The sequence below is a fragment of the Pyxicephalus adspersus genome, chromosome 5 (assembly GCF_032062135.1).
Source record: "Pyxicephalus adspersus chromosome 5, UCB_Pads_2.0, whole genome shotgun sequence".
Lineage (NCBI taxonomy): Eukaryota > Metazoa > Chordata > Amphibia > Anura > Pyxicephalidae > Pyxicephalus > Pyxicephalus adspersus.
Window position 1 is genome coordinate 102,895,882 of NC_092862.1, and position 19,790 is coordinate 102,915,671.

At 35.0% G+C, this 19,790-nt stretch overlaps 1 protein-coding gene across 1 annotated transcript in view; it reads left to right on the top strand.

Annotated features, from left to right (window-relative positions):
• Positions 1-19,790, top strand: part of CPNE4 (copine 4) — a 214,579-nt gene that overhangs the window by 59,573 nt on the left and 135,216 nt on the right. Inside the window, exon 2 of the mRNA XM_072412320.1 lies at positions 10,831-11,022. Coding sequence (XP_072268421.1) covers positions 10,852-11,022 — 171 coding nt within the window. The 5' untranslated portion in view covers positions 10,831-10,851. The remainder of the gene's footprint in view (positions 1-10,830; positions 11,023-19,790) is intronic.

Consider the following 19,790-nt stretch of genomic DNA (forward strand, 5'->3'; position numbering starts at 1 on the left):
CATTCCCATGTATTATTGGTGCCAGTATGGGATGGGCTGCTCAAACCAGAAGCCACTAAATACAACCCCACACCTTTTCTGCCAAATCCCTCATTATTCCTAACTGATAACTGACCTGATCCCTGTGCAGGCACAAGATCAGGTGACTTGCCTGCTGTAAAAGGGAAAAAAAGTGTCGATACCACTGCACATTTTCCTTCAATGAAGGAAGATGCTCCTTCTGCGCATACCCCATGAAGGAGCAGCCAAGATGCTTGATGTAGGTATCCTGGGAGGCTCTGCACTCCCATTCAGTCTTGATCATTGCGGCTATCAGAAAGGGGAGGTGTTCACCCTTTTTTTTAAAAGAACAAAAATAAGGTGTTTTAGTTAAAGAAAACAATATTTTTACTTTATATAAAAGGGTTACCTTTTATGTAAAGAAAACATTTTAGTTTAGGTCTGCTTTAATAATTGTCAGTTGTCCAGCCCACCACTCAGACCTGCAGCAAGTGTACCTGTTCTCTAATATATTGCTTCTGTGTATTATCTTGATAGTATGGCCTGAAGATATGCTTCTACTGCTTCTGCTGTGACATTTAATAACTAGACTGAATAAAATATTATGCTTTCACTGGTGATGTAAAGCAATAAATATTTGTTTCTATCTTGTATGATGGATCCTGCTGTGGCATTTTGTAAGGAGGGTTCTGGGGAGCACATATGTTAAAGCATGGCTTTATAAGATGGCTGTAACAGCAGTGATCTCTTGCAGTCTCATGTGATGTGTCTGACCCTCTTCTGTTGTATGCTTACAATTTCTGTAGTATTACATTCACTATGTTACATTCACCGAATATTTGTGTGGGCCTTCTGTGATGCCAGGGACCACATTTGAGGTCCTCAATATCAGTAGTATATAAGAAAAAAATACCCCTACCATGCCCCTGTTTACATGACCCATGGAGAATTATTAGGCAAAAAATAATTGGTTTAACCCACATTTCACTTTTTATATTGTTTTTAAAATAACAAATTCACTTATTTAATGATTAGGTAAAAATTTTAGTGTAGTACAATTTATTTTGGTAATTAAAGTTTAGAGTGGGGAAAGTTTTTACTGCTATTCTGGGTTCTGCTAGTGGGATTTATTCTAACTTCCTGTCCTTTTGACAATCGATTCACAGGAGAGCAAGTGAGGTAAAGTTTTCAACAAAAACACAAATTTGACAGGGTTTCAATAATACAAGGAATTTGCTGTTGGGGGTTCCCCTCACTTTGGACCTGATTTTGAAAGTATAAGAAAAATTAAAGATAGCATTGGTGGACCTGGGTGATCTATCAAACCTGGATAGAATCTGGTTAAGAATTTAAAGCACTTGTCAACTAAAAGTAAATAATTTTTAAGGTTTGCTCAATCACCCATGTTTTCCACATGAAAGTGTATGTTGTCCAATCCTGGAGAGCCTAATAAATAAGGCCCTTTGTGTCTAGTAAAACATCAGGAGGGTAAATCTCTCTAAATGAGCCATGGACAGATGGAAAAAGGGGTTCCAATTTGTCCATACTTTCTAAACACTACACATCTACATCAAAGAAAAAAAAGAGATACAGAGGTATTTGGGACAGACGGACTGTCTCTTCAAATTAGGGATGATTGGGATGTTTAGGTAGAATGGTTCTACTGAAACCATCATACCCTCCAACTGTACACCAATAATGAGAAACCTACATACGTTATTTTCCTTGTTGTCAACTATATTTAACTTTACTACTGAGAATGCAATTCATTTCCACAGATACAGTACATCAGTTATTATTTACAGGCCAAACTCAGGAACACATTCTGTAAGGGCATTTAGTGAAATGTGTACTCTATGGGTATATTTGGCTTTGTCAATAACCTTAATCTGTTCAATATATACATAGTGAGTGACTCCAGCTCTTGAATTTCAGTGATTCACATATAGCCCTGAGCATCCGTCTGTCATGTGTCAGATCTCTTAATTTTTCCTGAGTACAGTTCTCTCACATGCCCTTGTAATTGAACCAGCTGGTTGTATGATAATGAGGCCTTTAGGATTGTCAGCTTCTGTATATTTCCAATTATACTGGTGCCACTTTGTTCCATGACCTCCTAGCCTTCTGTCTAAATACATTGCTTGTTCGGGGATATTTCTCAAATACAGCTTTTTTTGGTTTCTATACATACAAGGTTCTTAGTTTGCTGTTTTTCTTAGGCATTTTATTGCTCAGCTGCTAATAGGCAACATTAATATTTCTACACAGCTGTCATTTTGAATATTGCCTTCCCGTGTTTATTAGAGTCAGAGGAGTTGTAAACTGGCATTTTTTATATCTCATGGATTTCACTGTTCAGGCTTAAAAGATCCCTTTTTATGTGCAGTTTAAAGCATTTTCTTTGTTTTTCTGACAAAAGTAGATGTTAGTAAATTAATATTGGTTCAAGAAATGTGTCAGATTTTCTTTTGTCCACTTTGTCTCTAATGAATGTGTAATCTAAACTCAATCGTATGTAAGCCAATAATATAAAATTACACATGGGTGTTTGCTGGCTGTGTTTCTTAGCTATATAGTTCATTGGATATTTTTTATTTTATATTTGGGTTTGAAATGACAGAGTCTAGGCAGATGTAAATATTCACGAGAAGACATGGAGCCATCTAATTACCAAAACAGACCATGCCAAGTGCATCTCAGGAGCTAGCCAGGGCACTGTTAACTATTTCCTTTGTCATTTCATACATGGAATTGGATAAGGTTACCAGTTCTTCTGGAAAATTGACTTGGGGGATCTCAGAGGTCTCTTCCCACCAACCCAGCTGCCACGCCTCACCCCCTTTTCCACTCCCTTCTCACCTCCCCTTCAAAACAAAATATCGCAGATTAAGTTATTAATTATTTTAATTAATTATTTTGCAGATGAAATGGCTGAAGCACTTTATTTAATTTACCAATAAGTAACTGTAATCAGTAAAATAACGCAAACATCACATAACGCATTAACATCATTATTCTATATTGCCAACATCCTAGGTTGCAGGTCCTCATAGGCATCCTTCATCACCATACTTCAACCTTTTTTAGGGTTGCCACCATTGCCTCATCGTTCTCACACTCCACCGCCTCAGCAGCCCCTCACCAACCTAACCATTTGCAGATCCTCTTACCTTGGAGGCACCAATCCACTGGAGACACCACACCTAAAACAGTACCACACAACACCAAGAATGACACCCTGTAGAACTACCCTTAAGAACCTCCCAACTGCCAGCCCCTACTATCCACAAAGTCCTCTACCTCATTTTCCCTACCAAGTATCCCCCTCAACCTCCATAGGGCAGGTGGGCAGGGTCTTCGTCACTCCACTGCTGTCCTGCCAAGGATCCTCTGCTCCTTCCATTACCTCTTTTTAACCCCTCTGCCTCACCCCTTTCAAATCCACCAATCCCTTCCTCCTCCTAATTAACTCTCTCCTTGGGTCTACTTTCTAGTCCTGTTATTTTGATTAATTTAACATCTATAGATAACTATAGAAAAAGTATTGAGGGTTATAAAACCTTAAAAAATAAAATCTTGTAATGATGTGTACCAGTGCAATTGAATTGAATAAATTTGAACAGAAAGATGGCACTATCTTAATAGACCAAGCTGCAGTGTTTATATGTATGCCTATTGGGATGGCATTGAGGTTACTGCTTGCATATTCAAGCTTTTTTAGATGTATGCACTTTATTTCTGGCAGTTACTTTTTTGCTTATAGCAATAGAGTTGCCTTTAATGAAGTATTAAATCTTTTTTTTGATTTGTGATGGAAGTGTCCTGTCTTGTGTCAAACATGTAAATCTTTTAACTGACATCTGACAAGTAATTTGGAACATAAAGTACACATAAAGGGGTCACATGCAGAGGCTTTACTGCCAGTAAAGATCTCCACTGGTCAGCATGGAATCTATTGGAAGATATGGGCATGGTATAGGGTTTTTAAAGGCATTGGGTACAACATTTTTATGGCAGGGGACCTGCTGTTGCAACAAATGTAAATGTCATTGTTATATACTTGTAAATAGTGATGCCAAAGTTTCCTAATTTGCATTTAGTTCCTCTTCTATAGTTTAGCCTAGATTCTTCTTTACTTTAGAAGTTTTCAGTATTTCATGTCAGGGTATTTGCTGTAAGACCAACAGTTCACATTTTTAATAACATACAATATTCTTGGGAAAAAATATATTTTTGCTGAAAGTTGAACACAATGTATAATAACATGCCAAGAAGATAGCAATCACAGCTGAACTCTGAGAAGAAAACTAGGAGGGAAAGGAACATTGACCAAGTGAAAATACACAGTTATCAAGATTTAATATGAATCCTGCTCTGTAACAGAGTGTGAAATTACTTGTTTACATCTCTTATCTTTAAGAAAGCTGGATACAGGCAATTCACAGGATAGCTTAAATATAAGTCAGGCTTGTGCTCAGCTGAATATAACAAAGTCCTCGACTGTCTGGGAAATTCTTTTTAAATCCTACAAGCAAGCAGAAGATTAAAATTATTTCTTCAATTGCCATGGCAATACTAGGTGCTATTTTGTCCCTTTATAACCGGTGCAAAGTTTCAGTAATTTAACTTCAATTGCAGCTTTACGGTATTAAAATAGAAGGTGTTCACAACACTTTCATGACAAGTAAAAAAAGGACTGAGTAATAGGTGGAGCCATGCTAAATATTACTTTCTTTGGTAATGGACATCTCTTCATTCAGAAAAACTAGACTGTAATAGATATATGGACCAAATATAAAAGCACCATTGTGACTAAAAGGTACATTTAGGTTGAAGGATCTTTAGGGGGCCTTGTGACCGCAAAGTGCATTAAATATGCATGTTACCTGTTTTGGCACATTCATTCTAAATTGCAATAGATGCATTAATGCAACTCAGCTTAATACCGTGGATAAAAAAATGTGTCCACACTTATCATCATTTAAAAAAGACTCTGATTAACCCCAAATACCATACAGCTGTCCTAGTGGGATTTTCCTGACATACGGGCATTGACAGTTGGCCTGCTATAGCAAAAGCCATGGTTCGCACAGAGCTTACAGAACATGAAAGGGTTCTCACTGTTGAAAGTTATTATTCCGGGGAAGAGTACAAAATACCACATAACTGGATGTACCATGGGGAAAATATAGGACAACAGTGCAAAGAGCTGGATACAAGTTTGATGAAAAGACTAAAACTGGACAGGGAGACTGCCAAGAGACCTATAGCAACACTGAAGAATCAGCAGGAATTTCTGGCAGGCACTGGTTGTGTACTACATCAGTTACAGCAATCTCCTGTATCCTCCAAGTGTCTGAACTTTGGGTGAGGTTGCAAGACGGAATACCCTTCTACAAAGAAAAAAATCCAGGCCTGACTAAAATTTGCAAAAAAATACATCAAGTCTCCCAAAAGCATGTGGGACAATGCATCTGAATGAAATGCATCTGGATTTATGCTTTAAATGTAAAGTTGTTCATTCTAGGAGATCACAAAGTCGGTTTGAATATCCGTTTTGGCAATAGTAAGTAATCAGAAAATATTTAGGATTTTGTAGATTATTTCTCAATAATGTATATAACTTTTAAGTGAGAACTCTTTTGAAGCGTCTTTACTGCTTCTTCAGAATACACACGTCAGTCACATTGTTTGCATTGCTTGTATTTCAAACCAGAGCTTTTTTAAAACTGTAAACTAATATAGATTTGGAAGATTTTACTCAAGTCTATTCTATAACACTGACCCTGCTATTTATATTTCCACAAAGTCCAACATTCAATCAACTATATACAGTGGGTGGCTTGAGGTAAAATGTTTTTGCTTTAAAAAAACATTGCCGACTTGTTAGTTAAAAGCAAATAAATCACGTTTTACTCCATCTTCTCTAGTATTCCTACTCTGGAATAAAACCCATAAAAACCATTGAAACCACTACATTAGCCATGTGGTTATCTCCAAGAGGATATACTGTATTTATGTGTCAAATAGCCAACTAAAATCAACAATTAGGAAATCCCTCATCAAATGCTAACTTTCAGAACCCTACAAGGCATTGAAAAATGCTTTTATCCCTAAATTATTCTTCATTCAAGTAGTTCTCACATGCCCTTCTTTAAAATTTCTTCTATATTTCTGACTGTAAAACTGTGAAACTTTAACATTTTCTCTCACCTTCCATTTTATTGACAGTAATCAACAGGAAAAACAGACCGTGTGAACCTCTCCCATTCCTGTCTGTAACTCTTTGAACCTGCTGTCTGCAAAAAACTAAACATCCCTTCCTACTCCAGTCCTCTACTAAGGATCCTGCTTATGCTACGCACAACTTCTGAAAAACAAATATTACTCATCTATCTACAGATTCTCTGTCCCAGCATTATCCTCACCTCAACTCCCTTCCTATTCCAATCCTATACCAGGGATGTTTCTAATTTCAGAGCCTGTAATGCTCCAGAACATCCAGAAAGCCTTATTTTCGGATCTTCGCCGATAATTACCTCTCTAGCTTTATTTCTAAAATTACCACGTCTTCTGCATGCCCCTGAAAAAGCCGAAAAAGGGCGAAACGCGTCGGGTTACAAGACATTCTACCAACATGAGCTAGTTGTTTGCTGTTTAGTTCAGCAATTCATATCTCCTGACACAAGAAACGAGCTTTGGACAGTATAACACACGTTTGAAAAAAAGGGAAATTATTTTTAGCCAAAAAACCCTTTCTTTCCTTACTTTGTTTATCTAATAGAAAAAAAAGTTTGGACTATAGATACACATTAGATCAATTACATGTTTACTTAAAAAACCTAAAAAAAAATACCTGGTTTGAATACAAGGTTATTTAGTTTTTCCTTAATCCATAGTTTAAAGCAGTAAAAGCAGTTAAACCCAATTCAGGGCATTAACCCTAACAGGGAGTTATCAACAGAAAATTTGTCTCCACCAAATTTTTTCTTCTCACCTTTTGGTCTTATGACAACTCTACAAATTAGGATTTTCACCCACTTTCTGTCTCAGTGACAATGGCCACCATTCCAATAGAGTATTTTTTATCTCTAGCAGAGACACCAGTGGTGTAAATTTGGACAGAATCTTCTTCAGTCCATACTCCTCCTCATTTGTTTTGGATCATACCACCCCATCACTGGGGGATGGATCTAAAATAAATCATAATGGGTTGACATTTTGCACCCATGCACACATTTAGGAGACACAACCTACAAAAGAAAAACACTCCTTAAAAACTTTAAACACAAATGCTTTATTCAATCTTTCCTGTTTTTAAAAATTCATTAGCACAAGGTTTATGCCACTTTTCTCCATAATTATAACGTATTATTACTCCAAAGCTTTACTGTACATAGAGACAGGTTGGTTACTAGCAAAGACAGGCACTAGGAAGGACAATGTGCCCATCCTTCAGCCCAGCTCAGCCAACGTCTAGCTATATCTTATGCAAAGTAACAATGTCTCATTCTCCTTTGCCATTTTAAAAAAAGAATGAATGGCTGCATATATTTTCCAGAATGACAGAAAATCTCTACATGTGATAAAAAACACTTCCAGAGCCTTGAAGTTTTCATTATCACTCTCTAGTTAACCTTGTCCCCTACTTGTTTGATTTCTTTCTGAACAAAGTATGAATACGTTTTCTGTTATGTTGCATTTCGCTTCCTTTGAAATTTTAGCAAAGCTGAAGCTGAACTGTTCAGTGATAATGTATAGCATTTGATGGAAGCAGAACTATTGTTTACTCTTCAAATTATTCAAGCATAAGAAAAAAGGAGTGATTTCTGCTGCTGGATACAAAGGAAGATAAAAATGTATCCTAGGTAGTGTTATAGGACTATATTCCCAAGCTGGATTCCCAATACTACTATCACCCACAGAACAGACCACATTGATTGCACAAAAATCTCACAAGCTGTAGCTAGCATGTGTAATTGTATTTTGATGTTCCTTTAGAAGTAAATCATTTTATTTTCTTTGGTAATGGTAAGCAGGACAGGAATGGCAAAAATAAACCTTACTCAAAATATAGCAGCAATCAGATATCACCTTGCAGATAAACAAATACAACATGAAATTTGTTGGTATGACTCAACAAAAAAAAAAGAACCTACAGTTGTATCTGAAATTACTAGAGAATGACAGAAGTCATTGGCAACCATCATTACTTATTCTGAATTTATAAAAAATCAGACCATGCATTAGAGTTTTGATTCAGCAAAATATTTCAAGTAATACAACAAATTAAAACTTTTGTGACCCTTAACTGAATAGTGCATAGGTAGCTTTGCTAACTTTTCCCACACAAACAGTATATGTTAGTAAAACAATGACATAATAAAGAAATGCAGGTATACATGGGGAACTTTCCTTTTTTTAATCACATTTTTTAGGACGATAAAATACTTTTTCAATCAGTTGTAAAGGTGCCAACTGATTTGCCAATGACTGTATAGGACTGTTCGGTAAGAGTGCTTATACACTTTTACACACCAGGAAATGTGCTGTTATTTTGTATAAGGAATTGCAAACAAGATGTAAGTTATCTACAAAAAGTGAATAACTAAGAGCCAGAGGAGTATCAAAGTAAAAAAAAATGTATTACAAGCCAATATAGATTCTCTTAATAAATAAATGTTCCCAGTGCATGGTTTATTGGTGTACAGAAGAAGAATATTTGTTTAAAAAGAAAACAAATATAAAACCAGTTTAGAACAGCTGTGAACTAAATAAAAATCAATTACATCTTTGCCTAAACATCTAAACCTAAACATCTCCAGCCTAAATAAATAAAGCTGAGCCCGTAATAGAAAACAGTGAAATTTTCCTCTCCTCTGTTACTGTTATTGCCAAAGAATCTTCTGCATTCAACAAACTTTTTGGTGTGGCAGATTTATAATTCTGCTACATGATATTTAGGGACAGTGGGACTAACCACGGTGAAACTAGGCATTCAAAAGTTCCAGAAACATTGGATAAAGATATGTCTTTAGGCAGTAGTAATCCAGCAATAAAATGAAAACTGGCAGCATGGACAGTGGGATGGTAAGTATTTAGGGTATTTTTATGGGCACTGCTTTGTTATTTTTTTTAATCAATCAAAATAATTTAAAAAATGTTATGCTCCTATAGGCGGCTACTTACAATTGAGGCAGCCTGTGCACTTTACCCCTTTCTACAGCATGACCACTTTTCCTGTGGTCTTATGTACTATGGATACTCAAAAAATCTCTCCCCTCCAAAATGGGCAAACCCAATGTTGATCAACCCAATCTGCCTAGGAGGGCGATCTCATCTCACTGCTCAACGGGTCTTGTAAAACAGACAAAACATTTCCCAGATCAGACTCCTTCAGACATATTAAGATTGTTGGACCAGACCTGGTCTACAATCATTTCTTCTATTTACTGTTAAATGACTTTTGGGTACTTCAATGGAGCATAAGTGTTACAATACTATGCCTTCCTGATTGTACTTAATAATATTATTACACAGTAATTAAATAGCACCAACATTTTACTCGGCACTTTACAAAGTCCATAGTCATGTCATCAGCTGTCCCTCAAAGGAGCTTACAATCTAATGTCCCTACCATAGTCATATGTCTTTATTCCAGTGTAAGGTAAATTAGGGGGAAGCCCAATAACCTAAAAGCATGTCCTGGCCGAGATTCGAACCCTGGACCTAACGTTGCAAAAGCTAACCTCTGAGCCGCTGTGCTGCCAACATCTACATCTCATATGCAGTTGTGAGCAAGCACACTTGTATTATATGTTTTAGAACTGTCCTAAGTGTTCAAAAAAAAGGTTGCCAATTTTTCTATGGCTTAGTTAATTACTTACTTACCTTTGATTCCATAATGAGATATATTTATAGCACTGGACTTACAGGAAGCCCATATCACCTGGGGCAGTAGGAGACTCATTTTATCATCTCATTGGTGGTGAAAAGGGCCAATCCATATGTGAATCTCTCCAGAACCTTCTGTCATGAGACTTTTGAAGGAGAAACTAAAATTTGTTTTTGAAATGAAGGGAAGCTTCTTTAGAAAATGAAAGTCGTACAGGGTGTTTTTGTTGACATTTTACCAACTCACATGAAACAGAAACTTAAGCAGTCATTTGCACTTTCATCTTGATATATCTACAGGGTTATTTCTAATGATCCAGAGGGGAAGTAACATGAGGGCCTTGCAATCATTAAGGAAGGACCCTTATGGAACAACATTGACTTTTTATTCAAGTTTTTGCACTATACTAGGAAATAGGTATATGTGGTCATATGGATATTAATTTTCAAATTTTTCAAATTTGTTTTCCAAATCGTTATCCTCTAATAATTTTTTTATCATTAAAAAAATGTTCAGTTGCTTGAAAGCAGGGTCTCATAATCTAACTGTTGTGATATTATATTCTGTTTTGTTTTATAAATCCTGATTCATCTTGTTCCTCTCAACATCAATAAGTAAAACTCTGTACATTGCATCAAAGATTATAGATCTCCAATGCATCTTTGATTGTTTTTTGATTGACATCCTGTTAGAATGCTGATTTCCCTATTGCGCTCTGATGGGAAGGGATTCTATACATGCTAACATGCCCATTTTTTGTCAGATTGAATACAATAGGATTGATTTAATGTACAACATCTCATTAATATTGTGTTATAAGGGTGGTTGAAAATCTGTAAAATCAATATGCTTTTTTTGCCAGTTGAATGTGATTTAGATGTGAAAAAGAATGTATGAAATAGAACTAAGGATTATATATATTTTTTTTCATATAGGTGTAATTTATTACTGTGAAGATGAGCAATATTTATGAGTCAGCAGCCAATACCCTTGGAATTTTCAACAGCCCATGTCTTACCAAGGTGGAACTACGAGTTTCTTGCAAAGGAATATCAGACAGAGATGCGCTCTCTAAGCCGGATCCCTGTGTTATCTTGAAGATGCAGTCCCATGGACAGTGGTTTGAGGTAAGGCCAAACAGCAGATTCTCACAAATGAATCTTCTTTTTGTTAAAATGTACTCAGTTAAACGAGATAACGTGATTCACAAGCACAGCTTGCAGGTACTAGTGAAATTGATAGAACCACAATGCAGTGGCAGACAGGAACTATAGAAAGTGCAAGGACATAATTTTCAGTGGTAGCCAATATGTGAAGCAGCTTTATTCTATAGTCATGTCACTAGGTGCATTTGAGTTGTGGGTAAAAACGCACACTAACATGGGGATAAACAGAAACTTTATTGATATTGTGCCCTCTCCAGGGTTTAAATCTGAGACCCCAGTGCCGCAAGAAAAGAGCTTAAAAGGACCATATGATTTCTTCTAGGACCTTCAAGACTAGCTGCAGGTATAACCTCCAGGGCTGCCATCAGCAATTTTGGGGTAAACATCTTGGGTCTCCCTCACATGTCTAAAAGTTCTGGCAAAAGTCACGCTCTTAAAGGAGTACAGAAGCCTGATGGCAGCCCTGATAACTTCTGCACCATGTGAGCAGTATTATTTTCTATTTTAAGCCAGTAACCAGTAACCTAAACCAAAGTTAAGACTAACCAAAGAAAGGGTGTTATCAAACACATAGTTTTTGTAATCTGTACTAGATTTGTGGCACAGGGGCTCAGAGATAAGTTCTTTGGCCTTTGCAGCTCTAGGTCCCAGGTTTGAATCTTGGCCAGAACACTATCTGCATTGAGTTTGCAGGTTCACTTATGTTTGCGTGGGTTTCTTCCAGGTACTGGTTTCCTCCCTCATCCTAAAAGCATGCAGTTAGATTAATTGGCTACCCCCCAACATTGACCTTAGACTATATTAAAGACATATCGCAAAACTGAAGTAGGGACATGTGAGCCTCTTTAAGGAACAGCTAGTAACATGACTATGGAATTTGTACAGTGCTGTGTAATATGATGGCGCTATATAAATACCATGTAATAATAATAATAATAATCAGCTACAAATGGGATGCCACGCATGACCATTCCAACATATGGTCCCTTAGCAGTATCCCTTGGGAGGTGATGTTGAGAGACTCCAGACAGGAACCTGTATCTTTCATGTAACAGTTTTATATTTGTTTAGATTTTGCTTTTTGAGTATATATTTGATCGTCCTGAAGAAAGATTGAATGAGACTAACCAGAAACCTAGGGAGCAATAAATTATGTTCCATGTATAAAGTCAACTACAGTTTTTTTGTGAGAGCTCAAAACGACAAAGTGTTATTTGATTGATATTTTTTGTATATTGTATTATTATTTGTATATTAAAAAAAAAAACTTTAAAAGTTTGGTATATTTAATGATTGGAGTAGTTAAGTATATTTTGGTGTCCTTAAATCTCGAAATTCTTTTGGAAGTATAATAGTTTATGTCCAATATTTTTGTGCTAGGTTTGGACACAGTTTCATAATCCAACATACAATCACTAAATGTAAATAAAATAAATGCACTGGTTTATGAAAAAAACAAGTCATGTAATGTAATGTTATGTAAAAGCAAGTCTTCAGGACAGGATTATTTATTATATATATTTAGGTCAGATAATTAGAAGCAATGTATAAAATGTAATAACACATAATAAATCAAAGTTAATCACTTATCCTTCCTCATCTTAGTGCTGAATGCAATGAGTTTCTACATATCTAACATTATCAGTGCATATCATTATATTATATATATTATTACATATATTATCAGTGCATTAACTGCCTTGCCTAACTGAGAAAAGTTCAGGATTTTCCTATACATGCTCAGTTTGTCATCATAGTGCTTTGCATTGTGCTTTGCTTTTGGACGACATCTGACAATTTGCTACAATTCCCTTCAGAGCATATTAGTTGTATGAGTTTGTACAATGTCAGCTAACATCATAAATCTTTGTAATGTTACTAGAAAATGTGTTCATAAAATATTTTTTCAGTTTTTTTTAAGCTCATTAAAATGCACCAAAATGAGCTGATAGCTGGTAATTTATCAGATTTTTTTCCTAATATTTTATATGACATTATGACATTTATATGGCTAATATGACATTTTTCTAATATTTTGAATCTCTGCAGTAGCTTTTTCATAAAGACATATAGATGCAATAGTTTGATCAGTGCATACTCTAGAAACTATTTGCCATGAGGTCTGTGTTACTATATTTGATATGAGATGCTGTGCAGAGGAATGGCACACATATAAATATAATGACCAGATTTCTCAGCTACCAACCCTGTTGGTACAGCTTATTTTAAGACATAACAGTATAAGTTTGTCACACCAATGCCACCTAATAATACCAGTAAACTTTGTAATATTATAATTGGTTTAGTGATAGAAATGTCAGCATAGTAAACTAAGCAACTATTGTTGGGGTCAGAAATTGATTCCCCATGACTAGACATGCTGACAATACACAAGCACAGATTTTATGGGATCTGCACATTTTAGATTCCTTCATGTACAGGCTTAACATTTGACATTCGTGTTACTATTAAAGTAATGTAGCACATTTCTGTCATTGCACCTTTCTTGTGATGTCCAGCAGCAGTGCTAACTTTCCCCTCTAATGCCATCTGACCACTTATATATATAACAATATATATATATATATATATATATATATATATATATATAATATATATATATATATATATATATATATATATATATATATAGTATCTATACATTGTATATTGTATATATAGATATATATATATATATATATATATATATATTTCTACAGATGCACCTTTTTTATGTGTTTGTTTACTTTTTCCATGTCTCTTTTGTAACATCTATTGATCAGGTTTTCTTTTCAAATATTGATAAATGTTGACAGTGCATCATAAATTCCAACAGTGAATCTGTTTTTTTTTTTTATTCTCTCAAGTAAGACCTTAATTAATATTGATATGCTAACTGATCTTTCCATTTCCAGAAAATATTAATTTGCTTCAAGCTGAATGAATTTTCATCTCATAACTTTTTTTTGTTCTCTGTTCTTTTAAAGTAATTATAACTTTTGACTTGATTTAGTTTAATTCTGCTTTTTTTCCATTGCATTTCTCCAGGACATTTTCATATTGAGTTAGCTTTTGGCACTTTACTGTAAAATTGCAGCTTGCAAGTATGTTTTCTAGAGCGGGGGCGTGATATCTATGGATCCTGTGACCACAGGGGATTCAAATTGTCAGATTTGTAATATGTTGTATCGAGGGCCACAGATCAATAGAGCTTACTTTAGGGTTCCAGCTTAAAAAGGTCAAGCTATTGCTGTTCTAGAAAATTATTCATCTGTTTTGCTGGCGATCAATTTGGCGGTGGATGTCTGCATCACTTAGAAAATATCAATGATGTTATTTCAATCACCAGTCAGCATTGTCTCTAGCTAAAGAAGGAAGGAAAATCATTTTGTAACTGGATGAAAGCAACAACAAGCTCTGTGTTTCCAAGGCTGTGCTAGATGTTAAATCTACTACCCATGACTGCTTTGCATACATTATATTTCCTTTTAATGTAAATACAGGTATTTGTTGCTTTTTTATGTAGTATTGGTTTATATATAGTAATGGTTAATGGATTAAAAACAAGCTCTGATGCCATGCATAACTTCATATAAAAAGATACCATCTGGCCACCAAAAACAAAGAATGGTATGCATGGTATGAAAGATTTCAACCAAGCTGTAAACAGCAAAAAGAGCATTTATAATAAAAAATACCACTTGTAAAAGTCTTTTAATAAAAAAGCCAGTTAGCTACATTAAAAATGCATATTCCAACATCATCAATTTTAATCCTGAGACCTCAAAAAAATGGGTGCATAAATCCAGTCTACACCTCTATCAGCTTCCTTTTGTGGCTATTTTGACACTGTTGTCCCTGCATGTATAGGGATAGAAATATCACTTGAAGAAGAATTTTGTCTTTAATTCAAAAAGCTACTATCAGGCAACTATCTATTTTTTGCTGCGATTTAAAGTGGAACTAAAGTAAACTTTGAAAAATCCACAATCAGGCAGGACATTATTGCAGAAAGGGGCAGGGAATGACCCCTCTGCAATAATCCCTCCTACTTGCCTGATCAATCTGGTTATCTGTCTTTGGCTACTGAGATACATGACAATACCGGCTTCCCCTGCACATGCCGGGAATGAATGAACTCCCACACACCTGTACAGGGGTTACATTATCCCAGCCAATCAAGGGGGCCAATAATCGTCTTTAGAAAGAGATGTAAATAATAAGATGGTGGCGCCCTGCGAGGGAACAGGTGAGTATCACAGGTTTAGTTCCACTTTAACAGTGGTCACAGACAAAATGTTGTAAAGCATAGGGACTGTATATTACTTGTTTTCTTGAAATAAATTGCATCTTAAATTCAATTGTGTTGGGATAATTTAGATGCAAGAAGTTGTTATAATAATATAATAATAATAATAATAATATATATATAAATTAGTCTCCCTGTAGAAAGATATATTACTTTATCTTTATTACATGGGAAATATTTAGTTATATATTGTGAGTGATCAATATAATATAATATTTCTGTCCCTATAAAAATGCCAAAAAGTAACGAGAAGTATGTCAATGAAGAGAAGTCACTCTGCTATCTGTAATGCTTAGTGTATACACTGACCAACCAAACTAAATGTTATTACTGTGTAGAACGTTACATTATGAAGTATCTGTAAGAGATTTTAGATTTAAGGAGAAAACTAATGTACAGACACAAGTTACATGTTGATATGACATTGTTTCTCAAAATAACCACTAACGTGTTATGCAAAATGTAAGGATGGGTTGATCAAATCCAAATGGAGTCTACATGTGGCCATTTCAGAATATATTACACAAGCATAGTTCACTGTTGTCACTGTTAGGAAATCCCACCAAGAAATGCAATTCAGCCTTCATGAGAGGCTGGTAATAGCATCTAGGTAGTTAGCATCTTCAGGAGATCAGCAGTACTAGAATAATATATTGTAATTGATTTGTTCTTCCTTTAGATTTCAATTTCCATGCTGCGTTAAGCATGTGTTGCGGTAGCAGTTTTGAATAACACCAAACACACTGCATTGCATTAAATTACAACACACAATAGAGTACTACTATGCATCGCATGTGTTAGCATGCATGCTTTGCATGGATGCAAATCCAACGTAAAAGAGTATATTGAGTGCTATAGCCTTAATAACTTAGTTAGCGTTAGTTAACATTAGATATGGTAAAAATTAAAATAGCGTAAAAGTGCACAGCACTCACTTTTATGCTATTTTAATTTTTACTATAACGTATTGTTGAATAAAATGTGTCGACGTTTTGTTCATACATTTTTACAACAAATAGATTCTGTTCTACTGTTGTGGTTCATGATGCCTACGCAAATCTGTGAAGACATTTTTCTGTGAAATGACTTGTAAAATTGCACCTCTCACACTTAATTTTTTTAGCCCTATATTTAGACATAAATGTAGTGTAAATATACAGTATATATATATTGTATTTATATGTATGCATGTGTTGTGTAATACATATTATGCAGCCTATCCGCCTTACTGAGGCAATGACTCTTGCCTAATCAGGGGGCTCATTAGGTAGTTTAATCACATACAATAAGCAATATTTCTTTAGCTAACATTTAATAGTTTGTATGTATTTAATGTTTATATACATTTTGGATTGATTGGGAAAAACTCTACATTTTTGTCCCATTTTGAAAGATTTTCAATGGTTTATGTAAATATCCATTACAGTAACATCAATATCAGAAAAAAGTTAAAAAAGCTTCTAAAAAAGATTCTAACCCTTCTCTGCTTCACCATAAAAACAAATAGGACATTTTGGCTTGAGTTAGGCTTACATAAAAATACTTAAAATTGGCCCAAGAACATTATATATTTTTAGAATAAATTGTCTTTACAATGAGCTCTTTTCTTTCTTTCTTTGAACATCAAACCTCTATCTGACCTTCATTAGTCTTCATTTTCTCATTAATCAATAAACCAACTGTCATGATAGCAATTGCAGTTAATCCAGATTTCTCAGGAGAACACAGTTGTAATGACTCCCTTTGTGTCACGGCAACTAGTGGGAGGATTGAAGTGTAGAAGCCAGCAATGTTGCTAATGTGAAGTAATGAAGTTTGGAATTGAGGAGAGGTTACATGTAGAAACTGGGCATTGGCAGTGGGACAGATGATACCCAAAATTGGGAAAGTCTTTGCATTAGAGAAATTCAGATCTGCAGCATACATAGCTATTTTTATTGTTTAATTTAACATTTTATTCATGAGGTATCAGCAGGAGCTTAAGACAGGAATATCCCCTGGTGATAATTGTTTATGCATATAATATCATCCTAAACACTCAATCATATTTATATGAACAGTCTAATGAAAACGCACAAATGTATAACATTTTTTTTTTCACTTTGAAGGGCAAAAAGAAATGTATTCTCCATGGAACATTATATATCTATATGTATCAATATACTATATATTAAATATATATAATAAGGAAAAACAAATAACTCATTCGATGTGTTCACATTTTTGACTGGTACTGTTTATATTTACTGTTTATATTATTTATTTTAATATTATTATCTTCTACATTGTGGATTATTGTTGAAGACATTAAAAGTATGAAATGATAGACATGGAATTATTTTTAAACAAAACAGTGTTAAACAGACCAGAAACTGGAAATTGAGAGAACTTCAGATTAGAGCCCACATGAATGCTTTTCAGAGCTGAAGTAGCAGATACATCCCATCAGCTGTTTAGTGGAAATTGCGGCCTTTATGTTCAGATTGCTGCAGAAGAGAAACGAAGCCACATCCGTGGAAGAACTAGTGGAGGAAGTGAACTGAAGGGACCAAGAAACACAAGGATTGTACATTAGACCATTAGAAATCGTTTTTTTTCAGATGACATGGCCTCCACAATCAGCCAACCTAAACCCAAATAACAAAGTGTTGGATGAGTTTGATCCCAGAGTGATGGCAAAGCAGCCAACAAGTGCTCAGCATCTCTGGGAACTCCATCAAGACTCTTGGGAAACCATTCCAGGTGACTGCCTCATAAGGCTGATGCAGAGAACGCCAAGAGTATGCAAAGCTGTCATTAAAGCAAAAGGTGACTACTTTGAAGAAGCAAATTACCAAAGCTGATGGCAGCTAAATCTCTGGCATCGGCACTTCAAAATAGTTAAAGATAACAGAGTCTAATTGTCCTGATCCACCATAAATTTTACATTTTGTGATGCATTTCTGATGTCACTAGGTGAAAATTCTCCTGTGCATTATTTTAGGACTGCTCATCGCTGAATAAGAAAAAAGATACAAAAAGGCCATGCACGTTACATAACTGGCCAATAAACCCCAGAAACAATGTATATATGCAAAACAATTTATTATGGGGCCCTAGGAAATGGGAAGGGATGTTGCACATTATTGCTACAAAATGAAATTAAAACAGGTCTCAAGGTGGTATAGCATTTGAGATCTGCATTGAAACAAAAGCACTACCAGCAAACCCTCAGTTCCTGTTCCAGTGGCTTGCAAGGTATTACATTGTGAATAAACCACTAGCACATTAGCACATAGTTATTAAAGAGAAGGGAGGTGTAAGAACTCACAATCCTCATTGTAGATAACAATGAAAGATGATTTTTGATTGTTTTTTAAGTGTTTGTGAACTATGTCCATTGCTCTAATAAATTGTTCTAATAAATAAAGTCAATGTAGGTCTTAGAGTACCCTCTGGTACACAACACTACTTTACATCAAACAACAAATTGCTCTGACATTCCAGATGTAGTAGCAGCAAGGCAGTGTCTTTTCTGCATGAGTCTTGATTATCAATGTAATATTGAGTGATATTAAATTCATGTTTTGCTACTACTATTTCTATGAATCACTGTGATTTACTTTGCCATGTCATCACCTTGATTTATTAAAATATGAGAAACAGCATTGACCTTAAAATAGGAAAGGTAATATATTCACTGTAAATTACAGCCTTTGGAAAACAGCAGTTTCCTGAATTGATAAAGGTTACAGGGATCTCTGGTAGTTTAAGAATACTAATCTCTTTACTTTGAAGTCATATAATTACATGGATTTTGAAAAAAAAAAAGAATATGTGTGATCAGTCATCTGAAATGTATTCCTGATGTGGCAAATGCAAAAACTAATACACGAAGATATGATCAAGTTAGTGCACTGCAGATTTTTATGGTTTTTGACACTGTTTTGTCTGCTTGAAGGAACACATATTCACATGTATGCTTCCAATCTAAAGGACATTTTAATTAGTTTAGATTAGCATTGGTGAATTAAGTGACCTGTTTTCTTCTCCTATATATCATAGGTACTACTGTAAGATTTCTCAATAGTGTGTGTCTCTTTCCTCACCAAGAGGAAATGTGTGATTGCATCCTTTGGATCACGTTCTTTACATACAACTAAAATTTTAATATGTGTCACCTTTTTGTGAAATCTTCAGTGTTTAAATAAACATATAATATTTCATGTTTCATGTGACACCATGGCCCTAATTTATTAAAACGATTCAAGATTAGAGAAAATAGACTATCTTGGGAGAACATGTGAGATCCAGCAAATCTAAAATAGATTTATTCAAGCATGGAAAACATTTGCCAAATAATAGGAAAATATTTTATGAAATTGAATGCAGGTTTGTTGAATTATCCTGGTTCACCAAGGATAATCATCTTAAGTTTCGA